Below are 24811 nucleotides of genomic sequence, written 5' to 3' on the forward strand. Positions count from 1 at the left end.
TTGGATCTCTGTGTTTTTCCCCTAACTCATTGTTTCTTTCCACAGAGAATCCTCTCAACCCTCTACAACAGTGGTGGGTAAACTATGGCCCAGGGGCCACATCCGGCCCTCCAGCCGGTTTAATCCGGCCCTCAAGCTCCTGCTGGGGAGCGGGGTCTGGGGCTTGCTCTGCTCCTGCACTCCAGCCGGGGAGCAGGGTCAACGACCACTCCATGCATGCGTACCAAGGCTCCCGGAAGCAGCAGCATGTCCCCCCTCCGCCAGCTCCTATGTTTAGGGGTCGCCGGGGGCACAGCGCGCTGCACCCACCCCAAGCACCACCCCTGCAGCTCCCATTGGCCGGGAACTGGGGCTAATGGGAACTCCAGGGGCGGCGCCTGCAGATGGGGCAGCATGCGGAGCCGCCTGGCTGCACCTCCACATAGGATGTGGAGCGGGGACACACCACTGCTTCCAAGATCTGCTTACGGTAAGCGCTGCCTGGAGCCTGCACTCCTGACCCTCTCCCATGCCCCAACCACCTGCCCCAGCCCAGAGCTCCCTACCGCACCCTGAACTCCTCCTTTCTGGTCCCACCCCAGAGCCCACACCCCCAACCAGAGCCCTCACCCCCTCCTGCACCCCAACCTCAATTTCGTAAGCATTCAGGGCCCTCCATACAATTTCCATACCCAGATGTGGCCCTCGGGCCAAAAATTTTGTCCACCTCTTCTCTACAAAGTCCTGAAGGTATTTTCTTCATTTCTTCCTCTCTTTACCCCAACACTGGTATGGTAGCGTTATTGGATTTTTTTTTTTTTTTTTTTTTTTTTAAGTCTCATAATAAATAATAATCTATTGTCACATTTTCATCCTGGCACCTTTTGAGGACTTCCCCTAAATGTGTCCTAGTTGTCCAAATTGGAGAAACGAAACAGTGAGATCTCAGAATTGAGAACTCACACACTATGCTGATGAATGCTACAGAATTGTGTGCAATAATAATAAAAATCAATAATAATATTTTCAAATACATCTGATTTACTCCTTTTGTGATGTCGTTGCTCCACCAGCATCACGAGTGCTGTAATTTCTTTTTTTATTTTGTATTCTGCAATATTTTTCCACATTCATTTCCTACCAATTATAGTCTTTACACAATTTAAAATAATAAAAAGCAAGTTCCATTTTCCTAATGATATACTCAATTCCTTTGGTACATCTGAACACAATATCACTTGGAGGCTGGAAAATAAATCCAATGCTGATAGCTTCCTCGTTTTTTTTATTAAAATGTGTTAATAACCCTGAACTTTTTTCAGTTCCATGTTAGGGCTTGATCCAGAAAAAATTAATGAGCTGCTGCTATTGCTATCCCACAGAAACCTCTTAATCAATACAAACACACAGGCTACTCCCTATGCAGAAGAGGTTACAAACTCTCTATCAGCAGCCCACAATACCAAAAGCTGTGATTGTCTGTTGCATGGGCGCTAAATCTTCAAAGTGGCCTCAACACAGCTTCTAAAGTTGCTGATGCAACTGTACATATATACATTTTTGTAGACACAATTTTTCACACCAATGTATGCACAATTTTTGTAGCCATAAGCTGCATGCATGTGCAGGTCAGGCAGTTAGGTGTCCAACACCTGACTTACACATGCAACCGTACTCTGCACTCGAAAATTAGAGTACCCGGTTTTAGGGGCCAGTTTTGAAAATGTGACTGTACTTGTCTAAGAATAAGAGGCAATGTAAAAAGTTCATTTAAACCAGAGGACTGGGACTCAGGACTGCTTGTTGTGAGATATTAGGCAAGTCTCTTCAATTCTCCAGGCCTAATTCTCTGCTTAGACTTAAAACAGTACCAAGTCAGAATGGTATACTTTCACAAACACTTTACATTCTCATGAACAACTATACCAAGTAAAAAGGCAGTAGAAAATCAAGACCCATATGCCATAATTTATTCACCTGTAAAATTGATACGATATTTACTGGTATCAAGTCCTGCGAGATTTGAGGCTTACTTAATTAATATTTCTAAAGCACACTGAAGTATAGGATGAAAGGCACTGTACAGTAAGTACAATTATCTTAAATATATTTGGCCCAAATCCCTTTTACTTATTTTTAAAATTACACGAAAAACAAGATTAACTTCAGAAATGAAATACACTTCTCATCTCTACGTCTGCCCTGAACTGTTAAAAAGGGAATCTCAAATAAACTTACTTTATTTGTTCTACTTGTAACAGAAAGTCTCTCATGCTGCTCACCCTTCTCAAACGCATTTTCTTGTTGAAGTTCTGTATTTAATCTTGAGTATTTTGTTTTTTCTTCCGTCTCTCCTCTTTTGCCTTCATGTTTGAGTCTCATGACATTACCCTCTATAGTCATTGTTTGTGTAGCTGTATCTTTCAATTCCACTTTTAACAATTCAATATCCTTATTAACCTGTGGAGCTGTATCTGGATAAAGCCTCTCTTTTCCATCAAAAGTTGATTTCAATTCTACTTGCTGCTTTAAGATTTTATTGACCTGCTTGGAATGTCTCAGTTCAGCTCTTAGTTGAATAATCATTTGCCTAAGATCTTTTTCATCCTTATTCTCTATATCTTCACTTGAACATTCTTGCTCAGTTGTGCTCAGATGATCTAACAGTGCAGTTACGATTTTCATTTGTTCTTGTCTGCTTTATGCAGGGAGAGAAAAAAAAAACACACGTTTTGCTTTTTTGTTTAAGGAAACAAGAACACCTCCTAAGGAACACTTTTGTAGAGCCATGATATACTGTAGACTCCTCCGGTAGATTTAGAGCAGAGCTTCTCAAACTTTTTCATAGAGAGATTGTCTTGTGGACACTTCTCTCCCCCATTTGTGGTCATGTAGATCACATCCCCTCCTCCCATTTGTGATCATATAACAAACCTGTGGAAACCACAGCAATTGCTTACACAAAATAAAATCAGAAGAGTATGTAGGGCCAGATTTTCAAGATCTTACCCTCCCTTGTAGGCATCTTAATGAAGTGCCTATTGGAAACAAGGGAGCTGCTGAGTGCTGAGTTCTTTTGAAAAATCTGGGCCTTCATATATGGTCAGCTGTCTTTTAGTAAAATGCAGAAGCAGCCAGTAGAATGTGACAGTCTTGCTCTCCACAGACCATCAGGAAATGTTCCACAGATAACAAGTGGACCACAGTTTGGAAAGCTATATTTTAAGATGAAAGAGAAGCTAAACAAGGGACATTAGATTATAAACAACCCTCAAATTCTACAGCTGATTTAATGTGTCCAATCAAGAACTGTTTGTGCCGCTAAACATATAAACAGGCATTTAAAAACAACTGCATTTATACAGCTGGCATTTGAAATGGAGGATGCTAACTACGCTTTTTATGTCTTTTTTTCTGGCATCTAATATCATTAATGAGAATTAAGTTACCCAACAGCACAGCCTCATCATAGTCAATCTGGTAATTTATACTAGGACACAGAAAAGATTATACACAAGAGTGCTAAAGATGATTGTGAAAGAATTGCTCATTACCAGACTTTTAAGTAAGGTTAAGAAATAAAACAACATTATATATTCATCTTTTAAGACAGTAATATTGTCTCATCTGCCACTCAGTATTTTCTTGATGACTAAAATCATTTACATTTCTTGGCTGGCTTGAATAGTAATGTAGAAACATAGGACTGGTTGAGTAGACCCAACTGTAGAACTGATTTCAAATGCAGAAGACAGATGCTGGGCTTGTGTAGCTAGCTGCCTATAGGCAGTTTAATGCCTTGCCACATGATGGATCAGAGTTTGGGCTTTGAACTCCTGGAGGTGGGACCACTGAGAACATTGCATGAGGAAGGTAGTTCACATCACTCTCCACAAACCTTTCCTGGTTTGCTAAACGAATGATGTTGATGACCTCTGAAATAAGTCATTGTGATATAGCGTGTTTCACGCGTGGGGGCTGGTTTTTTTCTATACCTGTACAAAGCACAGCTTTGCCAGTGTAGTTCCAACAGCAGCAGGAGTGCTTTGTCCCATAAAGTGTTCCTAGTGCAGACATGGCCTTAGTTCCAACTCAGCTACTCACTGTGAATGAGTCATTTTCACCTCTTTGTGCCACAGTTTCTCCATCTGTAAAGTGGGGATAATCCTTACCTACTTCACAAGAATGCTGTGAACCTTTATCAATCAGTTGTATTGGTAAAATGCTTTGAAATCTTTAGTTGAAGTGAATATTATTATTAACATTATATCTTCACTGCTCTTTTGGGGTGCATGCTGAGGAACAGGTAATTATTTCCAGCAGTCTTTTGTCTGTAGATTTTCCTGTGTGACCAACTACAGTAAAAGGATAGCATGGAGAGTCCTATACACAACATTGTAAGACTGTGGAATGAATTCAAAGCTGTAACTCACTTGAGGGTCTCTATTTGAAGTGAACTGCACAAGGGCAGACTGAATGATTCGAAGTTCACCTCAGCTCGGAGAGTGAATGCAGCCAGAGAACCATTGGAGGGCCATCTGCTCTTATTTAACATTAAATTACATATATTTGAAAAAAATCAATTTAAAAATACCCTCTTCTAAAACTCGCGCTTTTGGTGGGTTTTTTTAAAAGAGATTTAATGTGTTGTTGAAAAAGCTAAAGGACTGATGCTGCGGTAAAACAGTCAAAGCTGTAAACTTCCTTTTCAGTGATGTCAGTAAAAACAAGTATTCTCACAAGCAAGCAAAACAAGCTCACCGATCCGTCAGCTACAGTGAAAGGTACTTGCAGTTAAAGGCATTATTTTATTTCCCACCATACTCTAGCCTCAACTTCCAACCTAAGGCCACAGGGGTTAAAGAAATTCCTATTGAAGGATGCAGTGTTGACTAGTGGCATATTTAAAAGCAGGGGACTGAGAATCAGAACTATGGGGTTATATAGGCTGCTCTCCCATTCTTGAATAATCTTGGGCAAGTCACTTCTCCCCAGCTTCACACACACAACTTTCGTACACCAGTGCAGTGTTTGGGGTTTTTTTTCCATTTAATTCAATGTGTGTAGAGTGCTTCGAGATACTTGGATAAAAAAAAAAAAAAAAAGCAAGCACAACGTATTATTATTATTATTATTTTAGCCCTTTAACACTACCAGTCCCACATCCTGAAAAAGATCAGTTCCCATAGTAAGGATCTATGAAGCAATACCTTTAGAGAAACTTTTCTTGTAACGGATTTTTCATAAGGATGTCTTCCTACTGATAGCATGTTTCGTAATTACTTAATTGTATGATAGACTGAAATGGCTCTGAAGGAGCCTTGCCAATCTCTCAGGTAAATTAGTGCCATTATCTAAATTCACTTTAGCAAAATTACTTTATTCTCTCCTCAAATAGAAATACTGTCAAAAGTAGTGTCTATCCCTCAGGCTTACCTAGATTCAAGTACAGATGTTCCATTTTCATTTAAAAGAGATGTGAGCAGGCTCATCTCTTCTACTTCATGTTCACTCATCTCTATTCTGCCAAAGTGTTTGCCAGCTATATCATGTTCAAACCGAGGCTTATTTGGATTCCTATAATGTCTATCTTTGCAGGAACCATCTGAATAGTCTGAAGGAGCTATCTGTTGGGGAAAAAATTGCAAATGTTTTCTTATTAGGCAGGTATGCAGTTCTATTATGTTCAGGGCTGCAATCTTTTCATAATCATGGTTTGTAATCTTTGATGGTCTTAATCTACATTATAAAGCAGTCACAGACATTCAACTTACTGTTTATTAATACAGGAACTAATGAACATCAATTTGATATGGTTAATTCATAGAGATCAGTTGTTTAGCAGTAAGTAGATTTCCCTGATGGTGTTTATCTATGAATGCTCTCCTGGCTAATGAAGCTGTTGGTATGTGGCACCCACATTGTAATTCATTCCATGATTAGTTCACATTTGAATCACGTCTCTTTAAATATAAAATTCTGCCCTCTGATGCCCGTGTGCTGATCCAGTTAGTATGAATGTCCAAGGACAGAATGTGGTCTGAAGTGTTTAGAATTACCATTCTTGTGTGTGTAAAATTGGGTTAGTTGACTCTAAAATTCTCCATACATATTGCCATAGCATGAATCAGCTGTACAACCTATCTCAGAAGCCACAGAACTACCAAAAGCAGTAGAACCCATTATAGGGTACATCAGTCAGCAACCCAAACATTCCAAACTGCAGTAATAAAAGACTTCTCCGATCAAGTTCCTTCAATACCTCTCCACCTTGATGAAATCTAAGTATAAGATTGTGAAGAAGTGGGAAATACAGAGGGCCAGTGCAAATCTGCAGAGGCAATCTGGTTAAAGAACTCAGCAAACGGGGAATGACTAAGGATCAGAGCTGGTTCTGTAACTACTCAGAGGATGACAGTTATGAAAGGCCGTTTCATAACTGTGGTTTGGAACATCCTGATGCAGGCTCACAAAAACTAACTTTTTAGTTTTTAAATGGTTCCACAGCTTACAAAGCATGGCACATTTAAGATCCGCAAAGACTATTTCATGAAGCAGAGCTATTTTTCTCTGAATTAGTAACCTCCACAGATCCACACTCAGGATGCACACACATGGGGCATGATGCAACTCTTATTTACATCAACGGGAGTCTTTCCAATTATTTCAATACGATTTAGATTGGGCCCATTCATGATGAACCCTGTTGACTTTGGAGCCATTAGCAATGAGAGATTGAAGTACATACTTACTACAAGCTTCTCCACACACAACGAGAGGCTATTTATATTGTATCATTTACCTGCATATCCAGATCAAGATGATGATCCAAAGGCAACTGAGGACATGCCTAGATAAGTAGGGATATGTAAAAGTTATACATTTTGAGGCACATCACGTTGTCATTTTTTAAAAATATTACCATTTTGAACTGAACGGAAAACACGGTATTTATCTTAGTTATGTGTTTTTCACAATATACTATATCTCTTTTGAATGCCAGTAAAAAAGGATGGCAGATTCTAGGACCCTGCACAGGAATGGAGGTTTTCTGTTGAGTCACCCTGACATCAGGCGTTTGAAACCTATACAAAGATGCACAGTAATTTTTGCTCAGTCATAATAGCAGGTGGATCTTATTAATTCCAGCCAAGCTCCGGGCATGATTACACAGGCCACTAAAGACAATCAAAAGACTCCCACTTACTTTAAGGGACTTGGGATCAGGCCCTTTAAGAGAGGCTGAGTATCTCTCTGGATCAAAGGGAACTAGGGACTGGGACAGAGGAGATCCTGCAGGGAAAAACCTAGGAACAGACAAACTTGAGGAGAAAACTGACGTTTATGATTTATAGTTATTTAAGCTAAGAAAAAAAATCAAACAGAAAAAGGTGTTTGCATTATATCCAGTGAGAGTATCCGCTGTTCAGAGCATGGAGGGGACTCTACCGCTTACAGGGAATTGCAGAGGCTAGACTTGTATACTCTAAACATACAGCAAAAAGAAACCCAGCTGGAATATATATAGTTAAATAGCTGTAATTGTGCACCCAGAACATGTAACTCTCTGGTAAAAATATTATACAATGATATTGACACAATCCTACCTCACTGGTCCTCTCAGAACGCTGACAGCTCTCTGCATTCTTATTGTCAAAATCTCCAGCTTGCGTCATGGTTTCCTCTGTTCTTTCAAGAAACTATACAAAGTATGGAACGATGTGAAAATGTAGCACAAAAATAATGTGGTATGAAACATGCATAAATAAGTCAGTGACATGTCTTAAAAGAAAAATAAAAAATGCCTGTAATACAAAGTAACAAACATTGGATTAGATTTATCCAGTAAGATCAAAAGGGAGTTAACACAAAAAAACAGAAATAACTCATACATAGTACACTGAAATCTGAATTTTTACATTCCCTCACTGCTGCACATCCTTCTGAACTGTACAAAAATGCTAATTTAGCCCCTTTCTGCAAACACCTTTCCTCCTCCCCAAGCCATATTTCCATTGTGCCTGTCATATTTTTCCATTTAATGATTATTTTTATTTCCTACTATTTTATGATCTTTTTCTGCATTCATGGAAAAAAAAACCTCTTGCTAAGCAGGGCAGACCCTGTCTGGCATAACAATAAAAAGATTTACTATTACACTGTAGGCTAAATACTGCTTTGTCCTTCACTGATGTACCATGGGGAAGGAGGAGGGTGCCAAGAATGTTTTCTTTCCCCATTTCCTACCCTCCCCAGAACCCAGACAGAATGCTGCTACTAACACTCCATGAGTAAACCGACTGTCTAGTGTTATCCAGTAGCACTCCAAACCTCCAAGAGGGCTGGCCAGCCAACCTGGGAGCAAGGCCAGGAACCCCTTGCATTGTGCCTGTTAGAATTCAACAGCAGGAGTAACCGAGGCATGCAGGCAGAATGCTCCCACACCACAGCTCAGCTCCCCTCGCCAGTTTGCCTCCGGCAACAGACGTCAGAATTTAATCTTTTGTCTAGAGGCATCTAAAAAGGTTCCAATGACAACAATACTAATTTAAAAATGATTAATCTGATTACATTAAGGGGCAATATTCTGGCAAGTCCCTGCAAGAAACCCTCACACAGCAACTGGAAAGCGGGGAAGGAGTTTTCCACCAAAAACTTGGCTCCCCTGAAACTAAGCTGCAGTGAAGTCATTCCACTATTCTGTGAACAGTGCCTCAGAGTAGAACTCCAGGAGAGGCCTTGGCCCACGTTTTTGTTCATATACATCCAAGTTCAACAATGGTTTCAATGCACAAACCCTCAAAGTTTATTTATGTTCCTGATTAGAATGGTTTTCAGGGCCAGGGAAGAGAGAGAGAACATTGGGCAGATTATAAGTACCCAGTAATGCTGCTTTTGCACCATATACACCAAATGTTTAGGGCATTTCAGCAGAATTAGCCTGTACTGTGGTATCGATAGAGTCTTATTCTACAGCAACACCTCTTAGTAATTTGATTAAGAGATTTTTGTAAAGGAACTTTGGTGCTGGAAGCTCATTAAGAAATGGAAATGAGACACAGGAGAATCTATTACCTGTAAGTAGCATTTTCTGAAGGTAATATTGTCTATCTAATCTACAGACGATACAAGGTATTGGGAGAGTGGATTCATAGCTCTATTAGACAAGGATTTTAGTCCTGGAGCAAGGCTATAATGTACATGCCTTAAAGGCAGTAATATCACACTAGTGCATCTAACAGTCAGTTCCTTTCTGACCTAGACTAAAAAAAAATTACCCTAAATTCAATAAAGACAAAAAGGCAGATTCTTAAGCCTAGCCAGGAGAGCAGTTGTTCATCGAGCCCTTGGGCACACAGCATTTTAGAGATGCATTGGGAGGAAAGGAGCTGATGACTAAAAGTAGTGCATGTTGAATTTATAGCCTCGATGCATGTGCAGGACAGTGCTAATAGTTATGACGTGAAAAGATCAACCTGCTTCCCCGATGTGTCACACTGAAGACACAAGGCTCAAGGCCTATGGATCCAGTCTCAGATTAAGAGAATTCTGCAGGTGTACTGGGGATATGTGCATATCTTTTTCTCTATGAGCAGTGGTGAGCGTATATGTGGGTTTCTTACTGTGACTTTTTTATCATGTATATACACCTCTACCCCGATATAACACGACCCAATATAACACGAATTCGGATATAACGCAGTAAAGCAGCGCTCGGGGGGGGGGGGTGCTGCACACTCTGGCAGATCAAACCAAGTTCGATATAACATAGTTTCACCTATAAAGCAGTAAGATTTTTTGGCTCCCGAGGATAGCGTTATATCGAGGTAGAGGTGTATGTACTAGCAGTGAATGAGAAAAGCACTTTTGCCTTCTACCTTCCAGCAAAGTAAACCACACTACTTTTGTTTACGTGTGAATTTTAAGTATTAATTTAAAAAACAAAATAATGGTAGGAGCTGGATGGTACAGTGTATTAGTAGTTTTCCCTTTATCTCTAGAGCCCTATATTCAAATCCTGGTTTGGATCTCAGATTTGAATTAATTTGGTATTTTCATCCAAATCCCCATTTTCGGCAGTCTCAGAACTGGAGTAGCAGGGATGCTACATATCACGACTGTGATGTACAGGTAAAGCTGTGCTTTGGAATAGCTTGTAATTTGTCTGACTGTAGCCACTGACTTCCATGGACACTAAGCTTACTCACAGATTATTTAAAATAAAAAAATTGGAAAATATTAGCTAATTATAGCATCCAAAAATTTATGACCAGGGTCTGATTTTCAAAATGAGGCTGTAGGGCCAAGCTTTATTTTTAAAGCTAGTTAGATTCATTTGTGCTCATACTTACCTAATTCATACAGCTTCCAACACAGAACAACTGTCTTTTACACCTCTACCCCGATAGAACACGAATTCGGATATAACGCGGTAAAGCAGCGCTCCGGGGGGGTGGGGCTGCGCACTCCAGTGGATCAAAGCAAGTTCGATATAAAGCAGTTTCACCTATAAACGCGGTAAGATTTTTTGGCTACCGAGGACAGCGTTATATCGAGGTAGAGGTGTATTAATCAGCATCATTTTCTGGGGTGTATCCCCTTTCCAGGTCAATATGTGAATCCATAAATTATGCTGCTCACAATGAAACTATTAACATTTAGACTAAACAGACTGTAGTATAGCATTACTGCAACTGGCTGCAATTTGAGTCTTTTGCTGCTAACGTCTCAGAGATTGAAAAGAAACTTTCTGTGCTCCAAGGAATACAATCTAATGTTCAACAAAATATTAAAAGAAAATAAGTGGCTTAACGCCAGGAGGAAATCTATTGAGAATAAGCTGCCTATTTAAAATATTTCCTTAGAGACTGAAAACCTTGAGAACATTTTTCCTAAATGAACCACTGATATGCTTGGATTGCAAAGATCCCTGGAGCCCTGAAGGCTAGAATCAGTGAAGCTGCTTCTCTCACAGAAAGCAGATGTTCAGTGGACAGTGCAAAAACAGCCCTTTTATCTTTACACCACCACCACCGCCACTTTGGAGCCAAGAAACAGACTATTCAGGGCTGACAGTCTTTTGCCTTGCAGAGGATCTAAGGTGCAGATTTATCTGGTCTGAATTCCAGTTTTGTTAAAGAAAAGAAAGGTCTGTACATTTTAAGGAGCACCCAAGAGGGCTATATCTTGTTATAACCTGCCAAATTTCATACGGAGGACAGACACTAGTGTCTTCTCAGCAGTGCATGCTAACAGATACCAATGCAGCACCAAGACCGGCAGAATCCAGTATTTTTCTCATTTATTTTCAGTTTGTAAAAATTCACCAATCATGGTCCATAGCCCAAAATCATGAAGCAGGTCTTTTACGGACAGGACTGATAATATGGCCCATATAAACCTTTAAAATGAAACACACTGGATTGCTGAGCCTTTAACTTTGGGGTTCAATAGTACCTTAGTCACTCTGGCACTGACTTGAACAGCATTTTTTACTTGCCTCCTTGCCTTTACCAGCATTTTATACACGGGTTACTTTACAAATTTCTCTCTTATTTATTCTAAAGCTAGGTCCATGTATATAATTCTTTAGTGAATGGCCTTTCATGTTCCAATTGCACCAAGACAAGCACAGGAGGGCACCATATTCTGGGCTCTGATATTCTCAGCACATACCAGTGCTGCCACGGGCATCAAATGTAGAATCAGTGAGGGGGCAGTGCCCTCTACAGGACTGCTAAACAAATTGCTGGAAATATGAATATATATGTACTTACCCCCATTTTTAAAATGTATATTTTACCCACTAGACTTTCAGTGCTAACCTAGTTATTCTATAAATCTGTAAATTAACTGTTTTTTTAAAATGGATGTTATCCCAAGAGTACCTAAAGCAGTACCTTTAATTAATAATTAAAAATACAAGTAACTTGAGAGGCCTGACTTAAATGACAAAAAGCAAGGAAATTTAGTCTGAATTTTGATAATTCAACTGCAGCATATATGATAAACTCATCCTCTGCTGCCCAGGGATCTGTGCAGCACCTAGGCAATACATGCCACACAGCCCACAAATGAGTTCAATACCTAAACACTACTGGAACGTATTATTTAAACACTGCATTTTCTTTCTTTGGGTTTAAACAGATTTAGAAATTCAAGACAGAACATGCTGATCACACTCATTGTTCCTTTTGCTCTTGATCTCATTATCATTCAGTACGTAGTGCACAAGGAAGGTGAAATTAAAGAAGAGAAAGGTATTAGCAATAGCATTTAAAGCAAGAATAATCTATGACAAGCCATGAAAGTGAACTGGACATGTACACTATTTCCCTTATCTTCTTGTATAACAGGACAAATATAGGGACCCAACATCCAGAATCTTTTCCATCAGACTGTGAAGCTGCTATGCGGTGGGTATTTCAGCCCCATTGCTGAAGCAGTCCTAATTAGGGAGCAAATAATTGATTTTTCTGTTTGATGGCTGAATCAAAAAAATAAAATCTAGTTTTGAATGGAAACTAGATTTTGTATTTTCTTTACTTACTGAAACAAAAAACAGAACATTTTTGTTTGGGTTGAAATGACATTTCATTTAGAAAATGTCAGTTTGAAATGCCATTGTTTCAAAAATGTCAATTTGAAACAAAACACCAAAATCAACCACTTCAACATTTCCAAAATGTTTGTTTTCAGGGGTGTTTTCAGCAGAAACTATTTGCTAAATTTGACCCAAATTCACAAATACTTTTGGCACCTTAAGAAATGCATTTTTTGGTAAATTTACTATTTGCCGAATTTTTTTTATTTCCCCAGTTCTACTCCTAATAAACCCCAGTCATAGGCAAAAAGAACAGAGGACCCAATGCTCCTTGCCCTGCACGTCTATCAGCCCAATCTTCTACAACTCCGCTCCCTTCTTTGTACGCTGTTCTGTGTTGCACTGATCCCTAAAACACAGGTGCATAGTGGAACCACCCCAATTTTGTTGCCAGAGGGACTTACATGGCCTCGGAGATGGAACAGATATGGTCTACACCCTAATAGGACTGCACATTGAAGTGAGAACAGTTCTCAGATAGCTGAGGAATGCATAAAGCAGCCACTCAGGGACACCTAAATGTTATGGAGGTTGCAACTTTCTTCGAAAAATAAGATCAACCACTCTTACCTGCAAATTTGTAAAATTAAAAGATCATAGAGCCAATTAATATTTTAAAATATATGTTTTCTTAAAAATCAATTGAAAATATTAATATTAAAAATACTTTGGGCCTGATACTCAGTTGCCCTGCATCTTGTACAGTTATTTACATCATTTTAAAATGGAGTATAAAATATTAGCAGTCTGATCTAGCAGTGTTTTGCACCCGCTTTGCACGGCTATAAGTGACCATACAAGGTGCAGTGCAACTGAGAATTAGGCACAATATTTTAATATAGAGATCCTACCTCATTCTGGTTTAATATTTTCAGTGTTTCTTTCCCCTGAGTCTCTGATCTGGAGAGTCCAAGTTGTTTTTTCTTTAGCTCTTGGTTAATTGAATGCAGGTCCTTAACCATCAAGATGAGTTCAGCAACCTAAATACACACAGGAAAACAATCAGAAACTATAAAGCTCTTCCTAATACATAAAGAACTAGAGACATTTAAATTTCTCTAAATAACGCTATACAATATGTTAAACTTCAGAATTATAATGTTAGTTATTTCCAGTAAAGCTTAATGCTTCCATCACTGCCCAAGGGATTGTATGCATTTGAACCAGTAACATTATACAAATATATTAGAAGCTAGTGTTCAAAGAATGCTAATTTGGAAGACATCAATCGTGAAGCTCAGGTTTCAAAATTCACTAGCAAGAAAAAAGTTCAGGTTCTATCATGCCTGCAGGTTGACTGGGAAAAAAGTTATTTTGATGCAAGTGAAAGCTGTGTTATAGGAACAAAGCAGCAGCATTCACTGAGAAGCATTTAAAAATAAGGAGTCCGAGTCTCCAATCTATTACCATTTCTATGCCAATATAACTTCATGGAGTTGCACTTATGTAAAAGTAGCAAACCAGAGTGGAAAATCAGGTCCCAAAACACTTTAGCAGACATTAACAACCTATACTCAAGTGGCGTATCAATGTCTTTTGTTAATAAGTGTGCCCAAATTTAGAGCCAAATATATACTTCAGAGACACAGGAGGCATGGTCTAATGGTCTGAGCATAGGACTGAGAGTCAATCTGGATTCTGCCACTGACTCTCTGTATGATCTTGGACAAATCACTTAATCTTTCTGTGTTTCATTTAACCAATCTTAAAGGTAGATCTATTAATACTCACCTATCTTTTCATTGGCCATGACTGATGTGTGAGGTTTCATTAATATATATTTGCAAAGGACTTTGATATTGAAAAGCATTCTTTAGGATGAACCCATGCATGGTTTAGTGGTTAAAGCACAGGATGAGGAGAGAGGAAGATCTGGGTTCTGTACACTGTCACAGCCTTGATGTGTCACCTTGGGCAAGTCACTTAATCTCTCTGTGTCTCCGTTTCTTCTTCTACAGAATGCAGGTAATACTTCTAGTCTACCTCACAGGGATATTGTGAGTCTTAATACATCAAATTTGTCAAAGCACTTTGAGATCCTTGGATGGAATGTGCTATAGAAGTGCAAATCATAACAATCATCACCATCATCTTATTATTATTAAGGAGGAATTTGTGAAATGTTCTGCTCTTGGGAGGCTTACACATAAAAGAATTTATTTGGGGTTTATATAGAGCCAGACAGTTTAGGGCCAGAAAGCACCACCAAATCATCTAGTCTGACCTCCTGTCACAGATGAGAATTTTTAAATACTTTCAGAATACCCCAACTGTACCTAAATGATCAAAATGGTTTTATGTGAGAGAGAGAGAGAAAGAGAGAGAGAGAGAGAAAAAAAAAAAACTATAAATGTAGGAGAGTTAAGCCATTAAAAACAGTAAATAATAAAACAGATCTATACCTTTTTTTTAAGTTCTTCAAGAGACAGATGGTCTATCTGTAGGTTTAAATGATCATGCTCTCCTAGGCAAATACTCATATAAGATGTTTGATCTCCACAAAAAGAAAAGGTTTCATCTGTCAAAATAACCAAGAGTGGGTATCATTTCAGATACATTACTCCTTTATATGAGAATACAACACAGAAATGCAAAATAAGGACACTTTAAAATAAGTGCACACTACTAAAACCATAGGAACTAGAGAGTTAAATGTTTCATCCCTCACACTAAGCTTTCTGTTTAATTGAAAGAACTTTCCCCTTACATTCTTTTGTGCCTCTGACATCTAGACATGCTGTATTTTCCATGGTTATCAGCATGCACTGTGAATCTAATTCTGAATTATAATTTGCATATTTAGCATTACATTTAGAAATAATTTTCAGTGAGGAAAAGTATGGCATGAATAGTTATTCTGTTTTAGCCAGAAAATGAACTGTAAATCCCAATGGTAAAAGCCAGCTTAAATAAAGTGAGTGAATTTTATTTTGCCATTGGCTCAACAGACTGAATAGAAGATAGCTGCTTATTCCTTTCCTATATCATTGTGTTAAGTGATTTGTTTTTATGCAAACAATGAAACACCAGTTCATATCCAATACAGGACACAGTAAAACTCTATTTATATATGGAGGATGTAATCTAGTGGTTAGCGTAGGAAAGAAACATCTAAGTTCTATTCCTGTTGTTGACTGGTCAGTTCGTAACTCTGGTGTTCATAACTCTGTATTAAAAAGCTCTGTCATGCTTCAAGGAAATTTCAACATAATAGAACTGGCACATTTTTTCTGCTTCTGAAAATGCATGTCATGTTAGGAAGAATCTATCCATTTCTCTAAACAGAGGCTGTTTATCAAATATGGTGAAAGAATTAGATCCCATCACCAGGAAGTGATCCCATGCCCATGACATGATCCAAAGCCAGGGATCCTTGACTTCCGCAGAGAACAGTAAATTCTGTGGATATGAAATTGTAGGCAGCTTGAAATGATCACTGCAGCAGAATTGCCACAGAATTACTAACACTGGCTGCAGGAGAAGATAAAAGCTGTCCTATACCCTGAATGCTCAAAGCCACTCAGCTACAAATTCCCAAAGTGATGATCAGTGTAAGAAAACAGACAAAAGAGCTTTTTACACCTTTATCTACTTTCAACGCTTTCTACACAATCGCAACAAACTGAGTGTAATAAAAGCAGTTCTCTTGGGTGCAAAAGATAAAGGACCGGACCATGTTACCACAAATAGACAAACCTTCTCTGTTTTTTGTGTCCTTAATTTGATCCTCCAGCACCTTCCGTAGATTCCGATTAGCTAAAATATCTTCCTCCAGTTGTTTTCGCAACAAAAAAATGTTATTCAACTCGGTTTGCAAGCTATTGATACTAAACAAAAGGAAGAAATCAGAAAGTTTTAAATATTTCTTTTACGTTTCAATTCAAAACTTTTAAAATGCTTTGCTGTGTTACCGACCACAGCATCTTTTATACATCAAGGCTTCCATAAGGACTCTATTCCACAGTAGCAATCATTGTTTTTCATCATACACTTATCTTATCTTGATGCATAAAATAAACAAGTCCCACATAGCAAGATGAAAATAAACCTTTATGTCTATGCCACCTTTCTAGCAGTTTTGAGAACTATTATTTGTAAGTCACCCTGAACAGGGTAGATATATTTTACAGGCCAACTTCTAAATAATTCTTTTTTAGGAAAATCAAAATCACTAGCTTTTGAAAAGTACATCCGAAAGGTATCACTAATATGCTATATTGATGGCCCTGTGTATTCCATCATACTTCAGTCATGGAAATTGTGGCAAAATCCACCCCTTGCTATACAATTGTTCTATAGAATCTAAGATTTTGTTTAAAAAAAACAGGTATCTAGCCTTTATGCTTATAACGTTTGTGACACCCTGGCACCCCCTTATTCACCACTGTTATATAATTAGGATATGTTTTGCACAAAGTATGCCTTGTGAGGTATCATTCTAAAAGTCTTGCTCTGCTAGACATTAATGACTCATTGGATTGTATGTGTTATCATCGTAAGTGAAGTTATGAAGTTTGGCTAGATATGTGTTACTGAACACATGTGAGGTTGAAAACACCCAAAAGCAGCCTTTCAGGTACAATAGTAAAAGGCCAAACAATGTTAATGGTTTATTAAGGAAATGCACACAAGCACAAGGATTACCCCAGGAACTGTGTACAACAGAAACCTCTCAGAGATAACACTACACAATGGGAACTGTTTGACCCAAGTCACAGCAAAAGAGCTTTCCAGCAAGTGAGAAGAAGATATAAAAGGGGGAAAATGACATCATGATGGTACCTCACTCACCCTACAACAACACATCTGGAAACACCTGAGGAACAAAGACTGAACGGGGGGGGGGGGGGGGAGGGGGAGAGGGAGTGGTGGTCTCAGGCTAAAGAGATTTCTAGTCTGTGTATGAAAACCTGGGAAACCCAAGCTGCAAAGTCTAGGCAGCTTGTGCCTTGAGAATCTAACAGCCTGTTTATCACTCTGGGTGAGAATTTGCTAATTCATATCCTACCTATCTAGTATGTTAAATTCAGTTTGCGGTTTTGTTTATTTCCTAGGTAATCTGCTTTGATCTGTTTGCTATCACTTATAATCACTTAAAATTTATCCTTTTGTAGTTAATAAACTTATTTTATGTTTTAATCCAAACCAGCGTGCATTTGACTAAGGTGTCTGAGGAAAATCTCAGCTTGATTACCACAAGCGTGCATGGTCCTCTTCACATTGAGGGAGAGGCGGAACGGGTGTTAAACCATATACTGGCCAGATTTGACCAGGGATGGACGGTACTGCTCTGGGGTCCTAGGCTGGTGGTTAGAGCACCTGCATGTAACTTCAACTGGGTGTGTCCCTACCTGGGTGAATGCTGGTGAAAGTGAAAGCTTGAAGGGCTTTGCAACTTGTCACAGCAGCACAGTGTGAGAGGGAGCCCAGGCCAGTGGATCACAAAGGGCTCAGTGGTACCCCAATTCCAGGTGGTACTCTGGGAGGAACCACTCACAAAGATAATCTTGAAAATGTGAACCAAATGTAGATTGAAGTGTTGTTTTTCTCTGGAAAAATAGCTCTGAGAAGTATAAATTGTCTCATTTATCTCAATGGGGTGTTAACTCCAAAACCTAAAGATGACAATTTAAGTGTCAACATTAACTAAATTAATTAGAGCATTTTAGCAGGAACATTCACCTAATGTGCTTATCCTAGACTCCCAAATTGCCTCCCATTCCTCCTGGATGTCAACAGACCCAGCTGTCTCCTACGTAGCTAAGAAAAGCTTCAGTTTACTCCACCACATCCCCCAGCAATTTCAATGATACCTTATGAACAATTTAAAAAACCTTGCGGTATATTGAAACCTTGCAGTAGATACTGAAAATGAAACAGCTTAAAATAATTGGAATTCGATATTAAAATAACAAGGTGTTACTGCACTGATTATATATTTATTTTCATATTTAATTCATGCAGAACCTCACTATTTTAATATAAATGAAGCTGCTGCAGAATTTCCAACCTACTGCACCAAAGTAGCTTAGAATCCAGGGACATTTCAACAGAATTTAGGCCCAGCTTGCAGGGGATTACACTGGGGCACATTACACTTGCATGAGTGCAGTAGCATTGCATATAAATGCATAGTAAAGAAAATTGTTTCAGCAAAACTCATGCTATTAAGGACCTGTGTACAAAAAGATTTTCATTCCATCCTCCAACAAAATGACAAGCATGCTGCTGTCAGTATTTTTTCCACAACGATTGCTTTAACCAACTCTCCCTTACTCAAGAATATATTCTAAGAGAAAGGTTTCAATACTATTAAATGCTCAGCAAAAATAAAACGCACATCTAAAAGCTAAGTAAGCACACTTCCATCTCCTCTTCACAGCTTAATGCTTTTACTGGAAAAAGCAACAATTCCCTGCTGTGGGGAGACAAAAGAGATGTCGTGGTCCTGGCTCTGAGAAAGGGACTCTTCCAAAATGTAACCACTAAAGTGGTTTGGAATAAATAATGCCTAAGAAAAGGACACGTCAGCCAAAACCAGGATATATTCTTTGTCTAAAATCCTTTTGTTAATGAAGGTCAGCACATGACTGTGGAAATTATCTGCAGGGCTTATCTAGTAGCACACTGGACCTTCAGGTTCTGGCTTCAAGGATTTAAGCAGCACGATCCGATGTACATGGCATTGGACTGGGGGTCAGGAGACCTGGCTATTACTCCCAGCCCTTTCACAGCCTCCCCGTGTGACCGTGAGCCAGTCACTTCCTCTCTCGGTGCTACACTTTCCCCATCTATATAACGGGCATGATCCTGCTCCCATTGAAGTCAGTAGCAAAACTTCCTTTGTCTTGAACAGTGTAGGATCGAGCCCAATGATACTTCCTCAACTTTGTAAGGGGCTTTGAGATCTAGAGATGAAAAGTGCCACATCAAAGCTAAGTATTGGTTACTAATATTACACCTATTCCCTGCAGTCTTCATACTAAAAAAGGGAATTTCAGTGTTAGAACACAAGACCTCGGGGTCACCAAATGAAATTAATAGGCAGCAGGTTTAAAACAAATAAAAGGAAGTATTTTTTCACACAACACACAGTCAACCTGTGGAACTCTTTGCCAGAGGATGTTGTGAAGGCCAAGACTATAACAGGGTTCAAAAAAGAACTAGATAAATTAATGGAGGATAGGTTCATCAATGGCTATTAGCCAGGATGGGCAGGAATGGTGTCCCTAGCCTCTGTTTGCCAGAAGCTGGGAATGAGTGACAGGGGATGGATCACTTGATGATTACCTATTCTGTTCATTCCCTCAGGGGCACCTGGCATTGGCCACTATCGGAAGACAGGATACTGGGCTAGATGGCCCCTTGGTCTGACCCAGTAGGGCCATTCTTACGTTCTTATGTTCTTCAAATGAGATGTTAAACCAAACTCTCTTCTACATGTGTCAGCTGACTATTCAAAAAGAAATCAATAATCCCATTACAGTAGGGAATAATCCCTGTTTTCTGACCACTAACTCCTCTCTCAACAAAACAGATTCTACTGTCTAAGTCATGTCTACACTAGCAAGCTTACAGCAGTTCAGTGCTCGTGTAGCCGCTCTATGCTGATGGGAGAGAGCTCTCCCGTCGACATAATAAAACCACCTAACAAGCGGCGGTAGCTATGTCCAGCAGGAGAGTGTCCCTCTCTGGACATAGCGCTGTGCACATGAGCGCTTATGCTGGCAAAATTTATGTCGCCCACGGGGGGGGGGGGGGGGGGGTGTTCTTCCCAGCCCTGAGTGACATACGTTTTGTTGACATAAGAGGTAGTATAGACATAGCCTAAAGATGTATGTGAGCTATTGTGAAATACATAAAGACTATCATGATTTGCTAAACATTCATTCCACCACCAAAATCTTATCTAACTCATGCTTTGTAACACACTTTGGAATACCTTAAAGAAAACACATACTATAAAAATACAATCATCTTGTTCTTTTTTAAACTTCCCCAAAAATCTGCTTACCTCCTTTGCTACAAATTTAAAGTTAATGAAGTAATTTTCACACCCCACATTGAGACAGGTAAGTATTAACTGTATTTTAAAGAAGGAGAAACTAAGCCACATTGGGCCAGATTTTCAAGAGGGCTCAGCACCCCGCAACTCACACCGTGATGGGTTGGGTCAGATTTTCAAAAGATCTGGACCCTCAATTTAGAGAACCTTGGATAGGTTCTTTTGAAAATCTAACCATTCATTTTGGTGCCCAAAGAGATTATGGATACAATTTTCAAAAGCCTCTAAGTGATTGATTTCATGGGAGTTAAACTCACAGGCACTTTTGAAAATCCCAGCAGTGCATCTTTAGGCATCTAAATACCTTTGACAATCTGGCCCTAAGTGACTAAATATTTTTTTTTAATTTTACCCTAACTGACTTGCCCAGAGTCACACAGAAAATCTGGGGCAGAGCCAAGGTTAGAACCCAGATCTCATGTCTTCCATGCTTAGGCTTTTGCCACTAAACAATGCATCCTCTCATGATTGATTTATTTCATTTTATAGAAGTATTAAAAAGGCACATCAACATGATTTAGATGCCCTTGAGATAAGTTGCAGTACTTGCATTTTGACTTTTACATAACACATCACAAATCCCCCAGCCCCTTGAGCAATTCGCAATCCCAACTGTTATAATTCTTCAAATTTCAAATGTTCGGGAGGAGAAAATGAGCCTTCCAACAAATCCTGAATATCATCAGAGCTGGGCTATTTTGGACCATACAAACTAGTCCACGCATCCCCCCTTTTAAAGGAGATATTTGGGGCCAATTCCAGTCCAGCGTAAACCCATGAAAATCCACTGATTTGACAGTGGAATTGCACCTTCTTACCCAGCTTGTAGCACAGATGACGTTCAAGCAAAGACGAAATAACATTTACCTGTCTGAGTCTTTCAGAGTCTTCACTAGAGTAGAATAAATGTGCTGCTCTTTTCTTAAAACAAGAATCAACTCTTCATATTCAGATTCTTTTTTTTCCTGAGTTAAAAATAAATTCATATTAATCCAAGAAAGTGATTTTAAGTGTGTGTGCATGCGTAAGAATATATATATATTCTCTAGAGATGACAATTATGTCAGTCTCTGCTTTTAAGAGAAGGCAAAAGAACAACTAGTGCTGGAGTAGCAGAATAGAATCAGAATTGAATCTGAAAGCTATTCATGCTACTTAAAAACAATTGTTATTAAAGGCGGCTAATAGTGCTCTGTTACTTACTTATCATGAAATAGTCACATATCTAAGCAGTGGTTCATCATTTTTATCACAGTATACAAAATAAGCTTCCTACCCTCTTCCTATCCCCAGCCTCCTCACTTCCAAAAGTTTACACACTAACAAACCAGGGAATGATCTGGCAGGCAGGTATTTTGAGGGTTTCATGCTCCACTTTAGAACGCTGCTCAAAGCACAGGCACTGACTTTTTGATTTCCCCAGGGGCACCCCACCCACTTCACTGCACCCCTTCCCCCAAGGCCCACCCTCGCTCCATTTCTTCCCGCCACACCTCTTCCCACCCCACCTCTTCCTGCCCCCCGCTCCTCCCCCTTCTCCCCAGCACTTCCTGCCCGCAGCTGAACAGGGGGAGGAGCTGATTGGAGGGGCCCGCCAGCAGGTGTTGAGCACCCACTAGATTTTTCCATGGGTGCTCCAGCCCCGGAGCATCCACAGAGTCGGCATCTATGGCTCAAAGAGTACTTGCTGTATTTTGGATAAAATTAACTTTCTATTGGCAGGGAATTCTAGCAACAAACTTTGGTCTATTACAGTGATTCTCAAACTTTTTTACTGGCGATCCCTTTCACATAGCAAGTCTCTGAGTGCGACCCCTCCCCCCCATCAATTAAAAATGCTTTTTTAATATATTTAACATCATTATAAATGCTGGAGGCAAAGCGGGGTTTGGGGTGGAGGCTGACAGCTCGCGACCCCCCCCATGTAAGAACCTTGCGACCCCCTGAGAGGTCCCAACCCCGAGTTTGAGAATCCCTGTTCTATTATTTAAGAAAAGGGATTGTAAATGGCTGACAAAGGCTGAACATGTCAGAGACATGCATGCATTGAGTCAACTTCCTGAACAATAAGCCTGATTACTATGAGTCAGATACTTAAATATCTGTTCCAGAAAAACAAATGATTTGCCTTTTGAGAGCAAGAATTGCAGGTATGCTGTTGTAAAAGGTCTTATGTTTCCAGTATGTGCCTCAGAGAGATTTTCTATGATTTTTGAGTTCTCAGGTGTCCCTTTCAGCAGGTGGCATACCTGCAGCCAGCAACATTTGGTTTCCCCATGCCCAGAACAGGAAGTAACTGGAGTAGCTGTGGGATATCAGTTGGCAAATTTTGATTTGCTAATGGTAACCACTGTATTTTCTGCTCTTGTTGAGGGAGAATAACAAATCCTAGTGCCCGTAATCATCAGTTTTCTTTTTTGACCAAAGATACAGAAAGCAAAAATCAAAGCTTTGTGAAGAAAATTAAGAGTTGATCTATTACAGCAACATACATTTAGAGAACAAGAATTAAAGGTAATTCTGTTTTCTCCATATTACATCCACAAGCTTGGAAACTACATTCTCCAGAGACACTTTATCATTAGTGAACAGATCATTAACAGAGGAGAAACCTACACTGTGGATTTCAACCAGCTGTTAGTACTCCAATTACAATCCCAAAGCAAAGCACTGCAACAAGGACCAGTTACAGTAGAACCTCGTTAATTCATACTAATGATGTGAAGAGTCATAGCAAATTACTGAATTTTTCAAATTAACAAAGTAACCAATACAAAAGCAGGGACATTTGCAGTTTACTTTTCATTATTTATGCTAAAACTTCATACTTTGTAAATATTCAACATTCAATTCATTCTATATTTTGAAAAAGTAATAATGTTTTGATCAACTTAGACCTCATTATAGCTTAACAGTGCTTTCTAAGAAAAGAAGATAGGACATCATTTTAAAACTATAAGATCTTTCAGGAAGGGACCATATCTTTATATATGTTTGTACTATGCCCTACCACAGTAGTGGTCCTCTCCTAACTGGGGTCTCTGGCTACTACTGCAAGATTCATATGAAAGGGTAATTTATATCCACAAACAACAAAGTATTCAGATTAGCAAGATCTACAGTATTTAAAGAGACATCCTATAATCAATAAAGTAAATACGATAGGAGGTAGCAGAGATGCTGACTCTCAACCAAAATTGAGAGCTGAAGACTAAAAGGGTAAATCTAGACTTCCAGTGGATGGTGAAGTGTCTCCAAAAAGTATCTTGTGAAAGCATAAAGGAAAATTAATTCAGGTTGCCAGACATAGAGCGTCATACCAAAACTTTGGAATTGTAGTGTGTCAAGAATAACCTCTAAGCATGGAGGTCAGACAATATATAGATCATGATTCACATGGAAAAGAAGTTTGATCAGTGAACCAGTGGCAGAAAAAAACAACTTAAACTGACATTCCTGAAGCTTTAGTCTTCTCTAGAGAAATGCCTAAGGACTTTTATACATCAATCTTGGTTGAAGCAAAAGTACAATCTTGGTGGAAAGGGCGTAGAGGTGAGGGAATATCCTTCTCTGAACAAGCAACAGCACAATTAGAAAAGGAGGTTCCATGTCTGTGTTGGAAGCTTCCTCACCCCATTGGCTGTGGTCATTATCACCAGAAACAAAATCCACAGAGACAGCCGGGCTGTACAAGTATGTGAGGAGTTCAAGGGAAGGCTTCATTAGCTTAGAACGGACCATCCTATATCTCCTAGTACTGGAAGATTTCCGCAGAATAAATCCCTCATGAATACCAAGACCAAAGGTGTTAGAGAACTGAAACCTAAACAGCATGTATATTATTAATAAAATGGCGCATGTAGTTCAGACTAGAATAGTTTTAGGAGATATGAACACCACAAGCCTCATGGCACCAGTCAGGACTCTCGCCAGTTTGTTGTGACCTGTAAATTCAACTGGCTAGCTAGAAGTTAGATACAAATGAACAAAAATGTGAAGAAATGTTGTTACTTTTCTGAAAATCAAGAAGGATGAAGAGACATAGCATGATCCACCCTCTCCTTTTCTGTGTACTATTACTGTCACTCCTATACAAGGTGTAGGAGTGAATTATTTGAAGCAAATCCCCAAAGGTTCATGAAGAGTGAAGCAGATATGTAACC

At 39.3% G+C, this 24811-nt stretch overlaps 1 protein-coding gene across 19 annotated transcripts in view; it reads right to left on the reverse strand.

The window, feature by feature from the left end:
• CDK5RAP2 (CDK5 regulatory subunit associated protein 2) overlaps positions 1 to 24811 on the reverse strand; it is a 101951-nt gene that overhangs the window by 40630 nt on the left and 36510 nt on the right. For 14 of the 19 annotated variants that reach the window (XR_010593614.1, XR_010593613.1, XR_010593615.1 and 11 more), the window contains 8 exons: positions 21516 to 21613; positions 16280 to 16410; positions 14986 to 15101; positions 13435 to 13563; positions 7587 to 7679; positions 6782 to 6829; positions 5416 to 5606; positions 2218 to 2677 (listed from right to left, as the gene is read on the reverse strand). Coding sequence is in view for 16 of the 19 variants with exons in the window: in XM_065572283.1 (XP_065428355.1) it covers positions 2218 to 2677; positions 5416 to 5606; positions 6782 to 6829; positions 7587 to 7679; positions 13435 to 13563; positions 14986 to 15101; positions 16280 to 16410; positions 21516 to 21613 (1266 nt within the window). In the remaining 3 variants the exon portion in view is untranslated. The remainder of the gene's footprint in view (positions 1 to 2217; positions 2678 to 5415; positions 5607 to 6781; positions 6830 to 7586; positions 7680 to 13434; positions 13564 to 14985; positions 15102 to 16279; positions 16411 to 21515; positions 21614 to 24811) is intronic. The other 5 variants (XM_065572284.1, XM_065572280.1, XM_065572277.1 and 2 more) reach the window with 1 other exon arrangement.

The sequence above is a fragment of the Chrysemys picta genome, chromosome 18 (genome assembly GCF_011386835.1).
Source record: "Chrysemys picta bellii isolate R12L10 chromosome 18, ASM1138683v2, whole genome shotgun sequence".
NCBI lineage: Eukaryota > Metazoa > Chordata > Testudines > Emydidae > Chrysemys > Chrysemys picta.